The sequence below is a fragment of the Gadus chalcogrammus genome, chromosome 8 (genome assembly GCF_026213295.1).
Source record: "Gadus chalcogrammus isolate NIFS_2021 chromosome 8, NIFS_Gcha_1.0, whole genome shotgun sequence".
NCBI lineage: Eukaryota > Metazoa > Chordata > Actinopteri > Gadiformes > Gadidae > Gadus > Gadus chalcogrammus.
The window spans coordinates 1,143,094-1,167,584 of NC_079419.1; the positions used below are offsets into that span (position 1 = coordinate 1,143,094).

General features: G+C 43.9%; 2 protein-coding genes across 3 annotated transcripts in view; both read left to right on the top strand.

Moving 5' to 3' along the window:
- Window positions 1-1,907: 1,907 nt before the first annotated feature.
- LOC130387634 (epidermal retinol dehydrogenase 2-like) lies at window positions 1,908-18,163 on the top strand. Of its 2 annotated transcripts, none has more exons than XM_056596826.1 (7): window positions 1,908-2,184; window positions 2,776-3,122; window positions 5,286-5,417; window positions 6,727-6,826; window positions 7,217-7,361; window positions 10,962-11,087; window positions 16,419-18,163. In XM_056596826.1, exons 2-7 carry the CDS (start codon window positions 2,802-2,804, stop codon window positions 16,513-16,515), a joined length of 921 nt encoding a protein of 306 aa, XP_056452801.1. In that variant the 5' UTR covers window positions 1,908-2,184; window positions 2,776-2,801; the 3' UTR covers window positions 16,516-18,163. The 2 variants fall into 2 exon arrangements, with proteins under 2 accessions (XP_056452801.1, XP_056452800.1); XM_056596825.1 differs by having other exon boundaries at window positions 1,909-2,142.
- Window positions 18,164-20,194: 2,031 nt separating this feature from the next.
- The window catches only part of LOC130387137 (choline transporter-like protein 5-A), a 20,589-nt gene continuing 16,292 nt past the window's right edge, over window positions 20,195-24,491 (top strand). The window contains 3 exon segments of the mRNA XM_056596131.1: window positions 20,195-20,282; window positions 23,059-23,107; window positions 23,364-23,437. Of these exon segments, the coding sequence (XP_056452106.1) occupies window positions 20,195-20,282; window positions 23,059-23,107; window positions 23,364-23,437 (211 nt within the window).

The following is a 24,491-nucleotide window of genomic DNA, read 5'->3' on the forward strand; positions in this document are numbered from 1 at the left end:
ATAACATCGACCACCAAATTGGCTGCAAGTTTATATTAAAAAAATTTACTAACGGTTCCGTGTAACATCTAAAGTTGTTCTAGAATTATAATCATAAAATACGTTATAAGGAGTCGTATATTGTACATTCTTGGTTTTCTTGGTGCTGTCTTTCTCTTTAGTTGAGTTCGATATCCAGTTTCTCTGGAAGATATCCTGTTCCCGGGATTAAGTTTGGGTGTCCGTGGAGGCGGAAGGCTGTTGTGTAAGCATTACCCCTTTGTTAAGCTTAGTGTCGCTGACCGACGATTAGTTATTAGGGATTACGTGGTGTGAAATGCATCCACATTTTAACATCAGGAACCCTAAGTCTTGTTAAAAAGATGAATAAGACATTGGGATCAGGGGACGTTTGAAGGTGCACTGTCCATCCTCATTTGAATAACATGAACACATGCTTGGTGGTGTTGCTTCGACGCCAGGCGCTGGAGCAATCCCTCCAAGCGTTCTCCGTCGGAGGTCGAACAACACCATAGTTCTCCAGGGGAAAGAACTCGTGGCTGTGTGGTTCCTCACCTGGGTGTCAGTCCGTGTGTGATGTCCACGTCTACTCCACGAGGATCCCCCTAACCCGAATGTGTAGTAGCAGCTGCCCCCCCTCTCTACAGGGGCATCGTTATCCTGGGGGGGGGGGGGGCTTCTCTTCTGCCTTTGTCCTGCCGACGTTGAGGCGTTCACCGTCTTCACACCGGCTGAACAGGCCTCCCTCCGAATTGGTTGGTTGGTCGCGTTTTCATTTGTGAATAGGAAGTTTGGGTGTGTGTGTGTGTGTGTGTGTGTGTGTGTGTGTGTGTGTGTGTGTGTGTGTGTGTGTGTGTGTGTGTGTGTGTGTGTGTGTGTGTGTGTGTGTGTGATTTCACTGTGTGCTGAAGAAGTGTCTCTGGTGCACTGGAGGGTGGCATAGGATGGGGTGTCCTATTCTGCACTGTGGTCTATGAATACCGTTCTCACACATTGCTCCTTTCCTTCCTATCGTCCATAATCTTGATTTTTAGCGTCGGTATTCAAAGTGTAATGGGTCTAGGGGTGCTGGAAGGTGAGGAGAGGGGGTGTAGTAACTGTGGCCACTTACAGTAAACCATTGACACGAAGGTGAGCACTATGGGGGTGAAAATCCTTATTTGGGAATGGTGTTTTCTGGGTGACAGGTACTCCATAGTAGACCTTTTGGACCTTTTGTAGTGGATCAGGCCAGAGTTTGAAGTTTGTCTGCCCACCCCGATAAAATTCTGCATGAATTTGCGGCAAATGAGTTCAGGATTTTGAAAGTTTGTTGCTTTTTTTTGTTGAGGAAAACAGAGTATACAGTGTTTCAGAAATGACAAGAATGGATTCCTTTAATTTTACAAGGAACTTTAAGTTTACATATTTTGACTTAAGTGATAATGAGGTTGAAATATGACTGCATTTTAAGTTAAACAAAGTGTATATTTCAGTATAAGATAGGTGCTGTAATGGCAATATTCATAAGTGGCCCAGTAACTACAGTTCCATAATCAATGACTAACTAGTAATGCATTAAATGTGGTGTACCTCGAGGTATTGCACAAGGACCGTTATTGTTTATCTATTACGCTGCTCAATGATGTGGCAGCAGTCACGTTATCGTTCAGGTTTAAGCTATGACGTCAAAACATAGTTCTGTCTCAAGGTCAACTGCAAAGAAAACCAAGTCCTCATCTCAACTGCCTCAAACTATATTTGCTAACCCGAGGCGATGAGGCGAAGCCCCGCGGGTGCAGGCGGTGCTTGTTGTCTCAAGTCCGCATTAGGCACCAACAGCCCCAGTCCCCAGAATCCCTAGCGGGAGGGAGCTCTGTCGAAGGCGGCCACGGGTCACGTGAATGCCCGGCCTACACTGGCTTGTGTTTGCGTTGCCGTTACAAGGCCAACTCCCCTTCCTTCCGCTGAGACACACTGAGCCCGCGTAGCAACTGAGGACTTGTAGTGTGTTTTGGCACCGCCTATGCAAATTGCCACAGGCGAACACACGGAGCAGCTGACGTGCAAAGGTCCCCTAGCGCAGAGTAGAGGCGCGGCACGGCCAGATAAAAGACCAGCCGGGATATCAACACTCAGCCTCAGTTCAGCGGATGCACCTCGGTAAGTTGATCGTCTGAGATTCACGCCATCGTAGCCGCTCCGGTGGGTTCTCCTGTTATCAACCCTGTTTTAAGTGTACTCCGTTTTATCGCGTTGCCCTCATCTCCCGGTGCAGACTCTTTTGTTAGCAATTGTGTAACCTTTAACGCTTGCCAAAGTTGTTTTGTGCAGAGTGTGTGTGCAGAATGGAAGTATAAACTACTCGTTTCCTACCGCCAGTGTCAACCATACTTAACAGGATGTGAGACGTACCGTTGCATAAACCCTTCGATTGAGCGGGCTTCCTGGGCTCTAGCCTGGCCCTCAGTCTCCCGGAGATGGGTTCGGGTTAACGGTGTCGTTCAACGGGTTAACGTTACGTTTACATTAAGGAGGCTTTAAAACGAATTCATAAGCGCAACTCGAGATCAGCGTGCCCTTCAGGCATGTTTTTACCCGCATGCCTGAATGAATATCCTCCTTCCTGACGTGTTATTGTGTGTGCCCGTGTTTTGGCCATCTCCTTCAATCGTCTTTCAAGTTGTTGTTGGGCTATTCTATTATAACGAGGTTATACCACGTCTGTGTCATTTTGCGTTGCTAACGGTAAATCATTTTCTAACTTGTACCACATCTTCTTCCTGTTCACAACAGAGCCACCCCCCTTTTTGAAATCCACCATGAATTTCATACTGGAAACCCTGAAAGTCCTCGGGCTAGTTCTGTGGTACAGCCTGGAGTCCTTCGTGTTCTGCTTCATCCCCACCAAGAAGAAGAACGTGGCGGGTGAGGTGGTGCTCATCACGGGCTCCGGCAGCGGCATCGGGCGGCTCATGGCCCTGGAGTTCGCCGACCTCGGCACGGTGCTGGTGTTGTGGGACATCAACCAGGAGGGCCTGACGGAGACCGCCCGGCTGGTCAAAGAGAAGGGGGTCACCCGGGTCCACTGCTACGTCTGTGACTGCAGCGACAAGGCCGAGGTGTACAGTGTGGCCGACCAGGTAAGAAGTGCTCCTAAAGTGTGTGTGTGTGTGTGTGTGTGTGTGTGTGTGTGTGTGTGTGTGTGTGTGTGTGTGTGTGTGTGTGTGTGTGTGTGTGTGTGTGTGTGTGTGTGTGTGTGTGTGTGTGTGTGTGTGTGTGTGTGTGTGTGTGGATACACACATCACTTCTCCGGCCAGTGGGCTTCCTGTCAAAACCCTTAAATGTCCATCAATAGTTAGTGGCCATGGCTGAGATGGATATAGTGTACTTGGGGAATCGGTTGCTACACTGCTTAATGGAGCATAGGTCATTAATGGAGCATGGGTCATTAATGGAGCATAGGTCATTGTCTGTCCAACGGAATCCCTGTAAAAGCTTCCAAATCCCTGTGAGACTGTTGAATGTACTTATGTTGCTTCATAGGACCAATGAATTAGATTAGGAACTGATTAGTGTGTGACGTGGCTACCTTGTGATATGATCTGATGTTTTATGATCCGTTTTGGCTAACCCAATCACTTTTACAATGCTAGTTCTGTAAACCAACTGGGTAAAAGGTTGTCCTTTTTGCTAGCCCAATAGCCATGTATGGGGAAATCGTATTACATTTTGGCAGTTGTGGCAGAAAGGTTTATAGTGCTCTGAATGTTTGACTTCTACAGCTTCTAACTATATATCAGCTATATCAAATTAGATTGTTCTTCAGTTGACCATAAACGTAATCCGTTATAAATACACCCCACTGTAGCCTGTATGATGTGAATGACAGTAGTAGTTCAGTTAGATGCCTCAAGCTATCTAAAGCATCAGTTGGGGACGCCTCAATTTATAAACAAAGGGAGGGATTATCCTTGTGTAAATAGAAAAACCCTGTAAGGTAAAACCCGTCGGGCAATCATATCGGACAGGACTCTCTCCTTTGTTTGTTGTGGAGCTTTCACAGCAGAACAAAGAGGTGTGGCTTCAGAACCATTTTAGCTGTCAGTTATTGACACTCTATTTGCATTATGCACGTACAGCCACGAGCCCATTGTCTCTTTTCTGTGTTTCAGGATACTACTCAAGGAACATGTCTCATTTTATTAATTTCACCTTGACGTAAAGAGGAATTCTCAAAGATTTACACGTAAATGTCTGTTAAGTGCTAACACAATGGTGACTAAGCCAAGTAACTAGGCCAACTAATTGAAGGCCTTTGAAGTATTATGAACATGAGACCTGAGAGACCGTGGCCATAATGTGGTGTTCCATGGGAATAATAACCACCTAATGACAATGTGTTTGCCAAAGAGAAGGAAATAGAAGTCTGAGATTTCAACCAATCTCTTTTTACATCACTTAATAGGTCAAAATCCATATGCAACCTTGTGCAATCGGTTTCCTTTAGTACCTAATGAAGTCCATAAAGGAGTTGTCTATTAGTAGAGGAATATATCAGCGGGTTACAGTGTTTGTTGTTTCCCTCCTTATCACCGCCCCAAAGCAAACCTGTATCTCGTGTTATCGGTTATCTTGTTTGTTATCTGCGTTTAAGATGCACTTGTTTATTGTTTTTTTACATGTAGGTTGCCTATCTCACCTGTCCTAATGCCCTCTACCTCGTAGCAAGTGAACCTAGTTCCCAACGGGAAAATTACCTTTATTCAAATGCAATTAAATGAGTGACTGGCACAATAGCACTGAACTAAAATATTTTACATTGGTTGAACTTTAAATGTGTTTTATGAGTAGTTGAGAAAGTAGCGGAAAGTACAAACAGTTTAAAAGGCAGAGTTGAATGCAGGTTAAACATGTGGCGCGTTCTGCTAGTTACCTTTGAACTCAAGCAGGCCATGGTCAAATGGCGACAGATGTTGCTAAGGGAAAATGAATGGTCTCTCTATGAAGAATAAGATGAAGGAATCTTGATTGGCTTGTCCTGATGCATAGTTTGGGAAGATTGCCACATCCAAACACGGCCTTTATCAACAGATGTGAAGATCCTTGTGAACTAAAAGTATTAAAAGCACTTCTTATCACCCCCACCTCCCCCTCCCTATACAATGATTGCTTAACTATCGGATAATGGATAACGGGCTACCTCTAAGTATTAAGGGTTCACCAGCCTTCTAGACTTTGATAGTGGAAGCCTGTCTGTGGTTGTGGTGGTGGTGGCTAACATGTCGTCTCGATCGTTGTCCCAGGTCAAGAGAGAAGTGGGAGACGTCAGCATCCTGGTCAACAACGCTGGCATCGTGACCGGCAAGAAGTTCATGGATGCCCCTGATTCCCTGATCGAGAAGTCCATGGAGGTCAACACCATGGCTCACTTCTGGGTCCGTACGACACAAACAGACAGACAGACTGACGGGGGTTCAAATGGTTCCTGTTATGACTGAGTAATACTTTATCGTGTTTCCGTACTTTGCATCTGTGCTGACTGGGGCGGATTTCTGCAGCCTGTTTGTCACTGTGGTCCTCTATGCAAATGAGAAGTCTTTCCACGGCACGGTATGGGAACTGCGCGACCCGAGCTAGCTCAGCTTGGCAGGCTGTAGGGTGGGAGTGAGAGGGGTTTAGGAGTGTCGGTCGTACGATTCTTGCAAACAAAGAAAGGGCCTGAGTGGCAAGCTTTTTATATTTCTAGAATATATCTTTTAAAGGATGTGATATAAATTTCAAACATTATTTAAATCACTATCGCTCACCATTGGCTATAGATATATCCAGGTCAATTTAAGACACCAGACTTTCATTTGGGCAACTATGGTATCTTTAATGACAGCCAGTTTCTCATTGCGCTGTTATTGTAATTAGATACAATATAGGGTTACAATTAGACATAGTAATTAAAAGTGTGAGGGTCCGTGGCCCACTGATTGCGAACCGCGGCTCTGGGCTGTAGCCCCTTAATTGTTGCAGAGCCAAAAGTAATAATAAGGAAACGGCAAAGTTCCTACAAGTCTAAATAAGGAAGTGATCAAACCAATTCCTTTTTAAGGAATTGGTTTTTAAACCATCAGCAGACAACTTTTAACAAAAAGTTGTCTGCTGATGGTTTAAACCGTTCTTAACTGCTGTGCAAGCCCTTTCACGCGCAGTCTCCCAGACTGAATCCTACCTGGACGCCTTGTGAGCTCAGCCCGGTTCAGTAGTGAAAAACGCATTGCCCACTTCAATGTGACTGCAGAGGTGAAGCAGAAACATATTCTAATCTGAGAAAAAACCTTCCATGCACATTTCTTTTTATCAACATTCAGTTTTCTCTTGGCGGAACAGTTTTATTGCTCCATCGATTTCTACACTTTCGTCGTGTGGGGCCTCCGGTACCGTCCCGCTCTGTGCTGATTGATCATATCATTTTTGTTATCTTTGGAAACCTCTCAACAGACCCTAGACCAGTCTTATTGTGGAGGGAAGCAGAATGTGATCTCACGGAACTATGTTCAAATATTAATTGAGATATTTAGATTTCCTTCGATTAATAATTGATTCACCTTAGCAGGACGGTCTGTTTTGCTGTTATTATGTTTGTACTGTAATGATGTTGCTGTTCAGCTCGTGAACAAGGCGTGTGCCGTACAAGCCTTCACTCTCAGCTCGGTTGGTTTCTTGTTTCTAATGGTTTCCCCTCCCTCTCTTCAGACCTACAAGGCCTTCCTGCCAGCCATGATCGCCAACAACCACGGACACTTGGTGTGTATCGCCAGCAGCGCGGGACTCATAGGAGTCAACGGACTGGCAGGTTGGTGTTTTGGGTACAGCCATGTGCTGGTCTGCTTCCCTGTTTTCTCTCCGCCATGTCGATTTGATTGCCATGTTAATTTAACAAGTTAATTGAAAGTATACAGTAGAAACTATGTTTTGGTAGATTCTATTGTGGACCTTTCAGGAATGAACTTACTGTCAATGGGTACTTCAGATAACAGTCTATAAATAATTTTGTTTAAAACTAGTATTGAGGCTTTCAGTTGTAGCTCTAGGTTGTGTTCTGGGTATTGCCCTGCTATATTCCCCCCCCCCATATCGTCCAGTCCTCTACTGTAACTGTAGGATTGATCGCTAAAGATGATAATTCATCTGGGTGTTGACCTATGTCACTTGTCAGTATCAAATATCAACCTCCTCCACACAGACTACTGCGCCAGTAAGTTTGGCGCTGTGGGCTTCGCCGAATCCATTTCCTTGGAGCTCATCGCCACCGGCAAAGATGGCATCAAGACCACCATTGTGTGTCCCTACTTCATCAACACCGGCATGTTCGATGGATGCCAAACCAAGTAAGCAGACCTGGGGAGGTGTATTGCTGGTTCTTCTCCTTCTTCGCTGTTTTAACCATATAAGCCAGTTCAGCTCTCAATCACAGTCTGAACAGAACTTTCAGAGGCGCGTACATTGGTAGTTGGATCAGTCAATATATCGTCTTTGCTGTGGGGATGACGATGCTGTGAGGGTTATTTTCCCCTCAGTTGCACAACAAATGAAAAAGAATGATGTGAACTGCACTTGTTGAAAGGCCAATACCCTTCACTGTTGTGTGCTTCTTTTTTTCTCCTCTATTGCTCTACTTTCCCTTTTAATCTCTGCTCCCTCGTACGTTTAATGACAAAGATAAGCGCGATGACCCATAGTTTTGATTTTTCTATCTTTATCTCTGCCACATGTGCCTCGTATGCAATAAGCCGGTCGTCTCTGACTCATGGTGGTAAGCTCTGTAGTGCCCTTCAGATCATCTTCATCGATCCCTGACGTCGCCATAAAATGTTATGGAGCACTGCCTCTTAACAGTTCATTATCAATAAATTAAAGGTACTCGTCATAGTTTTTACAGGTTTTATCAACCGTTTGCATTTATCTTGAAGTTTCATTTTCCTAATGGACCATACAGAAAGTGATAAAGCGCAACAATGATTGCTATTTTAAAACGACGATTATTATTATTATAATAATCAAAGGGACTATTGGTTGACATAAGTGTCCTATAGCTTTGTATTCTTCATCCCTGATGTGTGGGGTGTGGGGTCAGTAACATGGGGCCATCCGCTCTGCAGCAGACAGGCCGTCCTCACTGCCTGGGAACTCAACAGCCTGACATGGCGGGCAAAGAAAAATAAACTATATTTTCGGACCGGACTGACATAGGTCTGAAACGCAAGTGAGAAGCAGCGAACGCAAGTAGCGGACTGACCTAGTGTTGAGAGGGATGGAGAATGAAATTGGCGAAGAGAGAAACGGCATGTTCCTCTTAACGGATGACTTTGTTATCGGAATTAAAATGTTCAGCAGTCAGACATGAAACCAGGATTTTCTTCCTTGTAATTTGAACTGGATTAAGCTGCTGGTAAAATTATTTACCTGCGCAAGTTATGTAGTCTAACCAGCAAAAATATAGCCTGGGTATACGTATACCCATGCTGCCTTTCGTGCGATTTCATTTCGCGCTGCAAGGCACCTGGATTCCGTGGATCCGATTTTCGCCTGAGATAGGGAACCAATCACAGAACGGGGAGGGACGGCAAGACGATGTCGACGTCTATGCGCACACCCGTCTTCTTCCTCATCGAATTTCTGTCGCTCTACACACGTCATCTGGTATAATTGATACGATTGGCTATGAGCCACGTACAGACTCATGATAGACATTCATAGCGCCCAATCAACGGCTCCGGGCAATCGTAAACCACGCCTCAAATACGAGAAAATTAACGTGTGGTTCCCAGAGCTCTCCTCAATGTAGACTGACATGAGGTCTGGCGTTTGCCAGGCGAGCAAAAATATGGTCATAAAAAACATTTTCATTAGGAAAGACTTGTTAAATCCAACAGCTATTAAACAAATATACCTCTCGGACCTCATTCCCGTCTGAGTGTATTATTTTTTTAAATAGTGTTTATGATGAAAAACCATAAGCACTGACCCGTTTGAGATGAAGAAAAAATGACAAATCTTATTTTGTCCTTCCATGTTGTGACAACTGAGAAACAGATGGATAGATAGTATGTGAGCGGGGACCATGAATAAAATCAACAAATGGAAAACCATTGCCCAAGAGCTCTCCTTGTCAGAAGATATTCGAATGACACAGGTGCATTGTGGGAGTAGCCAAAAAGCCCAGGGTAATTTCCGAAAGGTGTGACAGGCTTTTGCTTGTCTCGCGTTTGTCTTTCTCGATCCATCCTTCAGCTCTCCGCCCTCACAACATGCTCTCTGTGCATGCAGTCATTCGAATACGTCTTCATCTTTCACCTGCACCTCTCCTTTCATCCATCCTTTCGTCGGACACTGAACAGCCCGCAGCTACTGTGCACCGTCTCCTGGTGTTGACGCCAAGCCAAGGGCCTGTCGCTTTCTGTCAGTCAGGGTCAAATGTTCAACTAGACCACACACTAAGCTGTTGAGTCTGCCCACCACAAGTTTGTCGTCTATTAATGCTTTTTCTTCTGTTTGGTTTATGAATATGTGATGTATATAATTGTATGTTTATGCAGTAGTAAAAGTAGTCGGTTAAGTAGTACGTTAACGTAGGTTGGTTGCACTAGAACCCTGGGTGACATTTAAGATTTCTGGTAAGAACAGAATTTCCGTGGCCCTAAAAAATCGCATTCACTTATTTGCGTTACTTTTCTCTTACACACGCATTGACTTTTGACTCACTTAACGGTGCAGCAGATAAGATTAAAGAGCCATCATTTGAGTGTAAATTGTAATAAATGCCAAAGCCATTCGTCAGCTATTCGTGAGTGAAAAGCTTGGCGCTAATATCTGTTCCGGTGGACTGCTTCTGTAAAAGACGATATAGATTTCACACCACTCCCGAGGCCCATTCTGACCATTCCAGACCTCGCTTCCTTGATAGATTCCCTGAATCAATCCTTCCATCACAAGCGTTTACACAGTGTTACCATAGCTCCACCACGGGAGTGTGAGGGAAAGGCTTCTCAGTGGCGGTGAAATGTAGAGAGGGAGTGGAGAGGGATACGGCCTTCTTTATTTCTTGTTTTGCGTGGTTTTCTCTCTTAACCTTCAGCAGCTTCAATCCCTCCTGAGGAGTGGAGTACAGGCTTCAGAATGAGTCTGGTGTAATAATGGAGAGTAGGTGGTTGGTACAGGTTATCCAAGTCACCGGTGGGGGGCTATTCCATTTCGCTGTTTCTCCTGCTGTGTCGTACAACGGCTTTCCCAGTCACAACTCCTCTACTCGGCAAATACGCATAATAACCAATTGTGGACCTAAGCTGTGAACTTGATTAGTGCGCTGATGAACGTGAGGCACTTTGCATGCTGGAGGTCTGACGAATGACACGTGCTCGACGAATCACATGGCCTTCAGCTCGCATCCTGTTGAGCCCAGATCCATTGGGTAAACATTTCAGAAAGATCCTGGACTATTATAGTGACATACTCGTGGGTTGGTAGATAGCCAAAGGCATGGCTATGTCTAACCTAGAAGTAGAACAAAGGAGAAGTAAAAAGCCTTTTTACAAAGACTCCTTTTGAGACATTACTATGCAATATCTTATTTTTTTAAATGGCTAATTATGAGCATAATAATGTAATTCAATCAATATAACTATTATGCATTAATTGCCTTTTTCAAAATGTTCCCTCTTAAAGATCTTGGAGCATTATAGATTATCCTTTAGAATTGCCCAAAGCATAATATTGCTGTGTAGAGATATCTCACTTGATTGTCGGTCACCATGGTTACGTATTCGTTTTTTACTATAATTATGACTGTGACTCTCCAGTCATTAATTTCCTTACTCCTCCTCCATCGTTTAAATGATAGTAAAGAATTAATAGAATATCAGTCCCCTGGCATTTATTCACTATTCCCTCTGTGATTGACGTGTTATTGATCAGCCTCCTTTCTGTTTCAGATGGCCCAGGCTGATGCCGATCCTGGAGCCGACCTATGTGGCCAAGAAGATCATCCGCGCGGTGCTCACGGACCAGGTCTTCCTGCTGCTACCACGGAGCATGTACCTGATCGCAGGCCTTAAGAAGTCAGTCCACATTTCTCCTCAGTTCTTTTCGTTGACGGTGTCTGCGCCGTGTGTTTCTGCTGCTCTGCTGTGCACGCAACATCTGTATCGAGTGCATTGTCCAGTGTCTCTTGGGCAACATTCCACATCTGTTTTTTTAATTCGTCTGAGGGGGCATTCCTGAAGTCTCCCGCGCTCCTTAAATTATGTGACATGAGATTCCCTGCAAAGGGGCCAAGAGCAGCCTGAAGGGTGGACGGACACGGCCAGCCGGCTAACCTCTCGGTCCTCAGACTGTATCCCCTCGCTGGCCCTGCGCCTTTGTGTAGTGGTTTGCTGCCAGGCTTCTTCCCCGTTGAGAGGACAAACAACACTGTAGCTTAGGCTATATCCACACCGTGTCAATAACTGTTCAAAGTTATGGACTGCTATTGATAATTATAAAGCCCATTTGTATTGTGTGATAGTCGCATCTTATAGAGGCGTTCTGTTTTTAAAAGGTACAAATCCATCTATTTGATGCATTTATAATCAGTTGATGGGCCTATCTAACAAGTAGTTCCTTTTTAGTATACCAGACCAGACTAGACTGTAAAGCAAGCATTCTTTGTGTTTAACAAAAGGAGCTCCACTACACTTTTCCAGTTCTCTGTGGCACTTTAACTTGTATTTAATTTGCATAGATCACACAGACTATTTATGGGGTAGTCTGAATTTCTAGACAGGGCTTCACCCTCCAGATAATTTATTTCGTGATTGGTAGCGTTAAGTACTTCGAAAACATAGTTTCAATGCTTTATTCACACGAGCCACCTATATGAGGCTCTCCTTTAAGGGCGGTGTATGGTAAAAATCCAACCCTAATACTCAGAAGGAGTTCACTGGGGGATACTGCAAATGGGGGTAATTTGAAAATCGTAAACGTATCTTAAAATTACTGAAATGCATTGGCGCCCTGACTTCATTTAGCCATGGCCCTTGTGTCTCCAGAGTTTGTTTCAGATTGATCACAAAGCCTTTGGTGCTTTTCGATAACAAAGGACACTATTATTCCTCTCACTTAGTTGAGTGTTTCCACCAGTCTGTGCTAAGGCAACGCCGTTGCGTTCCCAAGGGAAATTGGTTCTGATGGAATCATGTATACTGTGCAGACTTTCTGGAGGGTTAAATGTGGTCGCCATTCAATTCCTAAATCTATCGGAATAGAAAATGGAGACAGTTACACTTTGGTTTCAAAGGAACTTTAGCTTATGGCCTGAAAGGATTCAGGCTATTTTGTGTGCAGAAAATTGCCTCAACTTTATTTTGCAATGTGTGCCTGTTTTTCCAAAAGCTTTTTTGCAAAGGCCGCATCGAACGGAAGCAATTTGGTAGCCCAGAAAGGCCAGAAAATGACAGACTGCTGGTCAGTCTGAGAAATAGAATTGGGTCGTGTCAAGTAGACATTATTTGGGTCAACTAGTGTGTCAGAGCGATGCTGAAAATAAGTTTTTATAATTATCAGTCGCAATTAGGTGAATAACGATACACAATTGAGCGTGTATTATTATAATCCAAAAATAACATTATTGGACCAATTGGTGGGTAGTCCAATCATATATAGTGTTTTGGACTTCTGTCAACTGGCTACCTTGCCATTTGACAACCTTGCCAATTGCGCTATTCTAAATGGCCTTCCTTTTGCTGTTGCAATTTGTAGATCCATTCGGATTTAGGGGCAAAGCGGATACGTGGTTGAATTATTAATTTGGTTCGGTTAGCGTTCACACTGGACTTTGTTTGGCGGACCAAAGGTTGTAAAGAGACAGCTCCATTTCTCCCATAGCGAACCACATGGGTCTTCACTCGGAGGCAGGCAGAGAACCCCGTTTTCAAGCGGACCAGAGTTAGTTTGTTTGGTTCTGACCAGACTTTGAATGAGTGTTTTCCAACCACCGCAAGTTAACCATACTATCAGGGTTAAGGCTCCAGGGTTGGATTTGAAAGGAACTAAATGGCGCAGGTGTCCATAGACCCGCCATGGCCTTTGCCCCACTCAGCTGCTGGAGTTTCTTTATCACAATATGAGCCCTTGTGTACCAAGAGGGCCATGTTATCTATTCCAGAGTTCAAGGTAAAGGAAGTGGAACCCACCTTTCCTGTCAATACCTAGTTCAGCTGGCATGAGAAAAATGTGTTCCTTTGATTCTGTGGCATTTTGCAGCCATGGTTATGTGCCTAACTGTTGTTTAACTTTTAACTTTTAACTAAGTGGTCTATTAGAACATTTCTTCAGTTCAACTGTGAGGTATTCACCAAATGATGTCTATGTAAACTATTCCCTTGTATCTTTTCTGATGCAATAGTCTTCTTTAGATTACATGCACAAAAGGTTGTTGTGCACTAACTAATCAGTTAATAATATGAACTGAACAAATGTATAGAACAGTATATATATATATGAATATGAACTGTATAGTTGCATTCCAACAAGGTTTGAATTAGAGCAGTGGTAACCTGGTAGAAGTCCTGTCCTCTCCCTCCAGTCCTACTGCCTCGTGTAGACCTAGACTGGAAGGTATCGACCCTCCTCATGGCTACCTGGGACACTGCGTTACCCAACAAGACTCGGGACTCGCTCTGCGCAGTAACCCGCTCTCAGGGGCTGTCCTGTGCGAGGCTGTAACGGGCTGAATGTTGTGTAACGTCACGGGTGCAGCACTGCTTGGTGGATGGTGTTGGGTGATGGCAAAAATGTATATTCACAATCTGAGGGGAACCGTTTGCATGGGCAGCATATCCCTACCCACCAATGTCCCTGGTTGGTCCACCCCCCCCCCCCCCCCCATTAGTTAGTATTTTTAGTCTTGGTAATATTAGGTGCAGCTATATGACTGTCTGTGACCCTTGGCACAGTTTCTTGGGAATGTCACGACAAGATGAATGCTTGGAATCGAAGGCAGTTAAAATCGGAAATTAGCTAAAATGATGTCTTGCCTTGTTCCCTGGGTTTTGCTTATTTGTTATTCCTTGACAAATCATTAATAAAAATAAATATTTTTTATAATTTTTTAATCTTTTTATGAATTTGAGCTAGTGCTCCGTTTCATCGTCCTCAAATCTAACAAGACACTGTCAAATCGTTTGACAAACAAATTAAGTTCCAAAGAACAACAATACCACACGCATAATTATATCACCAGGTTGGGGTGTTTAGATTTCACAATAATAAAAACTTTTAGCCATTAATTATTATAATAAGTATAAATTAGTATAACCTGCAAAGTGTCAAAACTGTGATTCATAATTCTCTTTCTAATAAAATACAGTATGAATTAATGTATCCCACAATGTGCTTGAAGCCGCCGTTGTAATTCATTCACTTGATGAGTGCTCAGCACTCATCAGTGTTGGATAGGTTAGGTTCCCAAGTGTTGCTTCTTTGGGTTTGTGTTCAATAACGCAAATAATCCTGGTTAAAGGGATATCTACCGAGAATAAGGTAACTGCTGTGTGTAAATATATATATTATATAATAGTATAAAATAAATAGGTAGTAGTATAAAATAAATCTGTAGTAGTATTGGTCTTTTGGTATTTAGACCAAAAAGAAAAAAGACTTAATTGATTCCTTTGCATTAGCGCAACGTGTATTCTTATCTGAGAAGGAGGCTCTTGCTCTAAGTTCATTATTGGCCGAGTCAAATGTAACACCTCTCCTACCATGATAGATTTACTCCAGTTTGAATTACTTATTTAAATTTTTTATTTATTAAATCCTTTTCACATCAGTACGTGTCGAGAATTAGCTTATTTACAAATAATCAATAAGTCCTATTGCTTTCTTTCTAGTTCGATGTTACTAAAGGTCCATCGTGCAGGTTATATTCACACCCATATTTATACGACAGATGTATGAAGCAGGGTTGTATTTGGGTCCATCAAAACAAGCCTATTGACTACACCCCGTCGTGTCCAACCATCAACCGCACATGGGCCTTAAAACGCTCCTTTCTCAGCTTTATGCTTTTAATGTCTTTAAACCCGTTCAGTCCTGCCGTGTAAACGGTAATACCACACAGCGGCAGGTCTTAAGTGGGCCGGCTCTGCCAACCTGAGCCGGTCATTGGGGTTGAAAAATTAAATCCCGAAAAGCATCTTTGGAGAGCCGATTAAAAAACCTGAGGGAATGAGATGTGTGCACAAAGGGAAAGTGGCCCTTCCACAGAACGATAAACGGTCACATAAAAGTAAGGTCTACTACACACGTCAACCCATCCCAATAATCCTCAAACATAACGGTTATTGTTCAATTCGAGCAACAATAAAACGTTCATTTTATCACTGCAGCTTGCGTTCCATGAACATTACTGCACTTTCACAACAGCATATTGTATCACAATGGTTAGTCTCAGGAGACACAGATAGGACAATTCTTGTGCAATATAAATAATTCTTTTTAACTGAGGGTCATCGTAATCATGCAGACTCAATATTATACTTTAACTTTTCAACATCATCACTTTAACAATCCTCCGTCGCCGTAACCGATGTTGGTGTGTGGGCAAAGGGTTGGTTACCCTGCTTCACTCCTCTCTGTGCCTTCATTATACATCTGGGCTCGGGGAGCTTGACGAGCAGCACGTGTGTGATGCCGTGTGCACGTGTGTGATGCCGTGTGCACGTGTGTGATGCCCGTGTGCACGGTCTCCAGCTCTGGTAGAGCTGGGGACGTTCTCCTGTTGCTCCTTCGTACCGTCTGCTGTGCATGACAGCCTCGCCTACCTGATGACTACCTCTTCTTATGCAGCCTTCCTGACGGGAGGCTGCGCATCTGCTAGTACTAACTTATTATTAAGGTAGCAAAGTAACCCTTTTGGGGACAGTGATTGTGGTTGTGCACGCATGAATGCATGCACGCACAAACACACCCGCACCACAAACAGACTGCTCAACAGAGGCCATCTGGAGGGGCTCCGGAGCCTCACCAGAAGCACCGGGAACGACTGAAGCCTCGGGCGCTGCTTGGTGAGGAGGTGAACCAAGGAACGGGGAACTGCAGGACTGTAGTATCTCCACCTTGACCCCCCCCCCCCCCCTCGCCCTCAACTCTGCCCGTTACTGACAGCACACCCTAGCACTCCAGACCCCCCCTTGTTGACCATTGTTTGCCTCTCTCTCTCTCTCTCTCTCTCTCTCTCTCTCTCTCTCTCGCTCTCTGTCTCGCTCTCTCTCTCTCTCTCTCTCTCTCTGTCTCTCTCTCTCTGTCTCTCTCTCTCTGTCTCTCTCTCTCTGTCTCTCTCTCTCTCTCTCTCTCTCTCTCTCTCTCTCTCTCTCTCTCTCTCTCTCTCTCTCTCTCTCTCTCTCTCTCAGCATCCTACCCACCAAGCAGGGGGTCCTACTGGGCCAGTACCTGGGAGCCTTCAGCCTCATGGACACCTTCCGAGGACACAACAAGAAAGTGCAGTAGCCGGGACGAGGCGGTGGCTTCGTGGTGGGGGAGAAGGAGAGGCAGATGGGGGGGATCGTTGAAAGCATGCCTTCCGTCTTCAGGGTTTTAGGTTTTAATTGGCTTGCAAGCCGTTGGAAAAAACAGAAGTTGTTTTTTTTTAATCAAGAAAGTTCCTTGACGTATGTTTAATAGGATTGGATCCATCCTAAGTCGTTGTGTTTTTGAGTGTTCATTCATAGCGGCGGTGGCGCCTTGTTAACTACTACGCCATTAGCTGCCGTCTTCATTCGGTTCCGATGAAGAATACTAACAAGGTTGTTATTTTCACTTAATTGAAATGCAAAGTTTTTTTTTTTCTTGTTTTTTTTTACACCAATGTGAATTGTGTTTGTTAAAAGAAAACCTGCAGTGGGTAACCATTAGCGAAGGAGACCGCTGAAGGATAATGAACGAGGATTCCTAGTCTTCCACTTGACACTTACCAGGTGCTGGGGGGTGCAGTCCCTTCCCCACACCAGGATCCCTCATCCTAGTGCCTCCAACATTTCAATGGGCTCCGACTTGAAGGAAAATTATCTATATTCGTATTTTGACTTGTTGTATTGGTAAGTCCCCGTGTTCCAGAACTGTTGTGTCTTTAGAATGTATGCCTTTGTAATCCAGTTATGACCTCAGTCGTACGGTGCCGAAGAGAGGACCCCGTCGAAGGGTTCCTGTGGTACCTCCCGTTCTGTACGCTCCAAAGGGTTAGACGGTCGAGGTTGGTATCGGCTATACACGAAGTGTTCATGTGCAGAGAGATTTGCCGAGAACAGAAGTAAAGGTGAAGTGAAACAGCAAAGCACACACCTCCACGCCCCTACTGAAGCAGTCCATGACGTCCACCCCTCTGTCTGGGGACAGGGACATTACAGCACAGACTGCTGCTGTAGCGCTCAACCCTGGGTGGTGGGGAAACCCAAACACTTCCTATAGTCAAAATACAGGTCAGTGTGAGCCCACCACGTTGGTGCTGTGTGAGATCGAAACCGGAAACTGAACTGTGGTTTTGTTTCAGGTACACATTTAAATGAAGGAGTTGTGACACTGTTGCTGCTTTTAATTCATAATTTCATGCCCTGTGGTGGATTTCGTTTAGTTTATCAATAGTTTATCATTGAAATCATTCGGATTGTCGACTTGGTCATTTCGATTTTGTCCCATTTCACTCTCACAAAATTGCCAACTTTTGTATGTGCATATGTATCAATAACTTGCTCTAGTGTTAGAGACATTTCAGCTCCCCTCACATATGGCATGCCTATGTATGTTTAGATTGATCAGATACCCATGTACCAGAATAGCCAGTATTGTGCTTTTACTATACTTTAGCCAAAAATGTTGTTTGCTTAATTTGAAGTGTCAAACTGACTTTACATTGCAATAGTATTACAAAGTAATACTGACCAGGGAAGTGGCACTAGAAGTAGCCCGATGCCATGGATGTAGTGCCTCTTTATCGTTGTGGTCGTGTGGGACCGGTCCTACGGGACCAGCACACTGCTGCCGGTGCACAGAAGGTCTGCTCAGCCAAACCATCCGGTCGTTTACTTTGACCACCAAAGTAGTATAGTTCTTATAATAGCATTATTATATTCTCAACGTATCCTCGCATGTTTCCCCTTAATCAATGCTACAAGAAGCTAGCATAGAGCCAACCGTTTGTAATTGTAATGTGTTCCCGGGATGAAGGGGGGGTCATTCAGTGGGCTGAGTTGGTCCGTATGATTTGCACCCGCATCGCATTTGCACCGAGGACACGTTTTAATAATCTCGCTCAGTTTTATTACGTCCAGAGAGCTAGCTGTTGTAAAGCACAAGCTGTTATATCGTGTATAATGACTGGGGTCACTAATGGACTGTTATTATGTAAAATGAACCTGTAATGTACACATGAGTAATAAAACATATCAACCAATTATAGTTTGCTTCTGCTGCTTTATACCCTATGGAAGGTGACACATACTTTCACTTTGAATGGTTGAACCTGAGGCTTTCCTTACTCTAGTCCTGACTGTCATTCCTTCTCAGCTTTTATACTCCCATTTCATACTAGGTTACGAGTACACGTCAACGAGAAGTACCTTTTTTAAAAGCAAAGCTGAAAACATGCAAATCATGGGGTGGCATTTTTCTATATAGTCTGCTACATTTATATACTGAGCGTATTTATTTCGTCGAATAATTTGGAAGGTGCCTTAATCTCTATCCCATTACAAATGTACTCGATGTTTTAATCATAGAGTGGTATGTGGTAGTGAAGATCGCCTAATGTCTCGCCCGTTCGACGGTCTGCTACTGCCCCCTAGCGGCCAGTGTCTATATGCCAATTTTATATTATTATTATTATTATTATATTTTAAGTATTTTGATCCAATAAGCTTGATTGCCCTGTGGATAAAGTCATTACTGGTATTTATTGGCTATCTTTAATTAAAATCACATGTCATCATTAGGAAGGAAATGAAGCAATGGACAGTCAATCCCAGGCAAAATAAATGGGTAGCTGAGGGTAAGAACAGCATGGATGCTATGAGCTCATGATTTGTTTCTGTTTGGCAAGTGTCTGGACCGGAGGACCAGCCATATATAACGCGCGGCAGTGTCATTAAATCACTTGATCAAATACACACTGCTAAGTAGGCCTTATTAAAAACGGCAGAGGGAATCGGTATGAAATCAAGCATGGACACATCTCAAGTTATGAAGATAAGGAAACATTCCCAAACCATTTCTGTGATGCCTTGACAGAATCACGCATGCACGGACGCACACGCACAAACATACAGAGAAAGGGGAGGGGATATTTAACTGGTCAAATGAAAGTGGTCAAACGAGACACACGCACAGTGTAGCACTGGAGGCTAAAGTTATTGATGAAATATTTATAATGTAGGTCACAGAAGTGTCATTATGTTGTTTTTTTCCAAATACCTTTTCTGTTCAGTCCCTTTTATAGCCACATGATGGCGGTGTAAATGTATAAAATCAACAACGCAAGGTCCACTATGGAACTGTGGAGGAGCGCGTAAACGAGAAGAGCAAACCATTTGTGACCGTGGGAACGATTCCGTGTGATTTAAAATGTAAAGTTATATCCTACAATATTTAGGCCTATATTCTGTCATAATTTTGCCGTTCAAGTGACAATATGTAGGCTAGCCTACTCAAACAATGCAAGGGGCTAAACGAATTGACATATCTAAAGTTATTTGCCTGATGGCGGAGGGTCTTTGATAGCCCGCATGCGAAAGTAAACTGTAATATTCCCGTTAACCCACCATAGTGCCATATTATAGGTAGGCCTATTTAATTTCGTCGCAATGTTGCAGTAAAAAAACTACAAAAAAAACCTTGTAGGCCTACTCACGGTTACGCTATGGATTTTTAATTAGTCACACTTTAAATGAACTCTTCTTATAATAGTCCATATTTTATGTATATTATAATTATGATTATTATGATGAAGTAATCCCCATTATTATCCTATTCTATTTTATTTTATTCAACATTCGTGACGCTGAGCTGTGTTGTTACCACATGTATCGCAGGAGCCTATAAGCTTGCATTCCCCAACACTCTCGTTCCATTCATCCACTCTATTACCCACCACCAATACTACGCTACTACCATCCATCCCCAACAGACACGCAGCACCATGCCGGCGAAGCGCTACGCACAGGAGAGTTCCGCCGCCGTGCGGAGCGAGGTCGCCGGTCGTCCAACAACGCCTCCTCGCTACTACGGTAAGCGGCTCCATGTGTGACATGTCACAGAGATATTGATCACTTGACAAGTTTCTCAATTATGCAGTCAAATGTGGTCAATCAGATCGACTCCATTGTCTCATTTGGGTTTCGCTGACGTCTGATAGTAAATTAATAAGTTCACTTTTTTTTTCTCCTATAGCCTACACAGGGCAATCAATATAGTATCAAATTTCCAGGAATCTCATTAATTGATATTGTCCATCATCCTCATTTTGAGCATATTGCCCCAGAGTCATATCCTAATGGATGTCACATATTGGGGTTCTGCAGTAGCCTACCCTGATTCTTATTTAGATTGTTATATTGATTGGTGCTTGAATTGTATTTGTTGCTGATGAGCCAACAACAGATGGGCAGTGTGAATATCATACTCTACTGCTCAGAGTAGTAATAGCCAACGCAAACAATGGGAGCATGTGTGTGTGAAAGACAAGGGAAGGCTATTTCAGTGTCCAACAGGATAAAGATTAGCAGGATCGCTAATGCCCCCTGAGCTGACCTAAGATGTTGTCTTCTCCCATGTGCTGCTCAATACGTGCCAACCTGCCAACATATCACAGAGGTAGTAGTTACACATAGAGTTAATGATGGCTCGGGAGGCATGCCAGTGGCCCTGGTTAACATAATGAGATGCACTGGTGTTCACCCCTATTCCGCTGCTGTGATGAAAGGCCTAAAGACAGCATGCTGAACCCTCTGATTGTAATTTGAATGGCAGACACATTTTTCTATCGTCCCCGACAGTATTATACCAATGTAATTTCATTGCTAAATCTTTTTTACAAGCACAACACGACGAAGTGTGCCGTCTGTTAACAGCATAGAGAAAGCAGTTGATGTGAAGCATCGGTAGAACCAGGGAAGGGACATTTACATTATTCTTTATGAGGTCACACCTTGTTATATAAATCCCGCCTTAATAACGTGTGTGTATCTACACATTGAGTGGAAATTATTCGTTATTGCTTTGACTATGCACACTGGATTCCGACAACTCTATGGCCCAATCCCATTTCTACCCCTTACCCCTTACCCTTACCCCTCCCCCTTGTTTTGAAGGGGTAAGGGGAAGGGGTAAGGGGTAGAAATGGGATTGGGCCTAAATCAAACTAAATTGAGGGAAATGACGGATTAGGTTGACCGGGGACTTTAAGGGGTTTGAGGGTTGTAAAGAGAGAAAGAGTGCAATGTTAAAGAAAATGTTACCCCCAAAAGGGGTCTCTCTCTGCTCCCTCCCTGGGTTTCTCCGCCATTGAGAAGTGTTGTACTCGAACACCAGGGTCGAGGTAGGCTGTGGCATCAATGTGATTGGCAGGCAAGATATTGACTGAACCAATCAGGGAAGAGATGTCCTGATTGGTCGAAAAAGAGCAGGGAGCTGTCTACAATCTAAATGGTCTCATACAGAGGCAGGCAAAGTTAACAGATATTCTCAGAGCTCACTAGTGTCGGACTGATGGCTAGGACATTTCTCACAAATTACAATCAAACGATGGCTCCTAAATCTCCCAAGCATCATAAGAAATCGTTTTTTACATGGCAAGTGGAGTGTTATACAGTACCAAACCTGATTGATTTGTGCCTCGAATTTTATCACAAATTGTTAGTATGGGCAGTGTACCGCAGACCATAATTCATGGTCACAATATTAGTCAAACTTGGCAGGCAAACCATGACAAAACCAGCCTTTGAGAGGAATGGAATGGAATAAATATAGACTAGTGAGGGGGGAAGCAAAAGTGTTGGAATGGAGACAAAGGAGCGGCCTTATTGTTTCTTTGTTACATAACCAACACCCGGCTGGCTGCCATGATGGCAGCTAAAGAGTGTGTGATGTCGTTCTACCCGTGAACATTTCTGACAGGTGAAGATGTTTTCAATGTTGTAATGATTTGCTACTACTGAACCAACAGAAACTTCTTAAAGACTCTATTCAATCTTACGTGCAGTGGTTGTTATGAGAGATGATTCATAATAATAATAATTATGGAATACCTTAAAACAACCGTTTAATTCTTAAAAGTTTTTGGGGCGTTTGGTCTAGGTGGGAGATGGGAGGACATGTAGAAAATTCATTTTAAAATAAATGTTCTTATTTTTTTACTTGACAGTTGCACTCTGCTCTGAAGCCTTGAGTTCCGACTCAACATAAACGTATTCTTCCGCAGCTTGCTGCCCCTTTGGTGTTAAAGATTACTTGTTATTTCTCGAAGATGCAGGAAGCAATAAGGCTGCTGCATCTTTCCTGTTAGTAGGAGGGTGTGCCATCTCATCTGAGTCTCCAGGCTCAGCAATATGTACCCAGTGCTGTAGCTCTAGCTCTAACCTTGGTTTTTCTTCGGTATTTTCAGGTTGAAGTTTGATTTTAGGTCTGGCAAGTCCATCTGTCATTTTACGGTCAATTTGTTCCATATTTTCCCTCACATTAGTGAACCTGGTTGCTAACCTGCATGTTGCTCCTCGAAGGAAACAGAAATACCTGGTTTGACCGGTTCCCAGCCACTATCAAGATTTATAAAGCAGCCCACTTCTGAACGACGCTTAAAAAAAATGTACTAAGAAATATATAGTTGGCTCATTCTTTTTTTCGATTCTTTGGCCCAATCCCATTTCTACCCCTTACCCCTCCCCCTTACCCCTCCCCCTTGTTTTGAAGGGGTAAGGGGAAGGGGGAAGGGGGAAGGCGTAAGGGGTAGAAATGGGATTGGGCCTTTATCTGTTTCTTCATTTCAATTGTGTCTCTGTTTCGCAGGAGAACCACACAAGTTTGATCCATTCTTCAGAGGTCCTGTCCGCAAAAGGTCAGCCCATACCACTTTGATGTCATGATGTTGTTGTAACTACAATCAGAAGCCAGGTTATAACACATGAAACCAGTTATCGCAATTACTGTTTCTTCTGGAATTTGAAATCTACTGTCTGGCTGTTCATCGAAAGAAAATAAGTGTGAAAGTGTGTTTCTGCAATTTGTACTTTCGCTTTGGTCTTTAGGGATTCACACTTATCCTTCTTCCCACATCTTTTCATCTCCTTGCTCTTTTTATCCCGGTTCGGTAGGGGCTGCACTGATGTCCTGTGTTGTTTGATCTTCATGGTCGTCATCCTTGCTTATGGGGCTCTTGGGATTGTGGGTGAGTCTGCAAACGCACACAAAAAGAAAACTGCGCAAGTCCCTGGGTCTTCCTCACATAAATATCGCCATATATAGCCTCCAGTGTAACGAGCCCCCCTTTGAACACACACACACACACACAAACACACAAGCGCACACACACACGCACATACACACACACACACACACACACACACACACACACACACACACACACACACACACACACACACACACACACACGCACACGCACAGGCACGCACACATCTTTTTTAAAAACTTGCATTCCTCTTACGAACTATGCTTGCCTGCCTCTTCCTTGCACGGTGCTCTTCAATCTTCCATCATTTCATCTCCTTTAGTTCCATCGCCATTTTTCTTTGCTGCGTTCAACCATTGTCTCTACTCTCTTGTGTTCTCCGCTGCTCCAATCTGCCTTCATCTGTTACTCACAAGTGACAACACACACTGCCTACTGCTCTCTGTAGCGTGGCGCCACTCATCAACGTCTCAGAGGAGTTAGTCTTTCCCTCTCATCCCCCATCATCCATATCTCTCCCACGCCTCTCCGTTCTCGTAGTTAGAGGAAGACCGCTGGGTTATTTTCTAATCTAAGAGAGTCAGATTAGAATCACAGCCTGCAACCATCAACTCTTCGTTTCCATCGGGCCAAAGGAGAAGCCAAATCCTGGTGTTCAAGTTGCACCTGAACGAAGAAGTACTGTTATTAGACAATGGCGAGTGTGACAGGACCCCTTTAACATTCCCTCTGCCAGGAAAACCGTGACGCTGCCTTCTCCGAACGAGAGGTTGTGATTGAAATAAGACGAGGCAGGAGGATGAACGGACTGATAGACAGAAAGGGAGGTTAACCAGTAAAGGAAAAATTAAGAGAAATGGAAGAGGGTTGAAGATCAGAACCAAGAATAGGAACGTTACAGAGATTATGAATCACCCCAATCCCCTCCCCGCCGGCCATTGGTGCCTCCATTATTTGGATGGCTGAGTGTAGGAACCAGCGGGGGTCTCTGGGGACCAAAGTCACAGATGAAGTGTGTTAGCCTCCCAGCCTC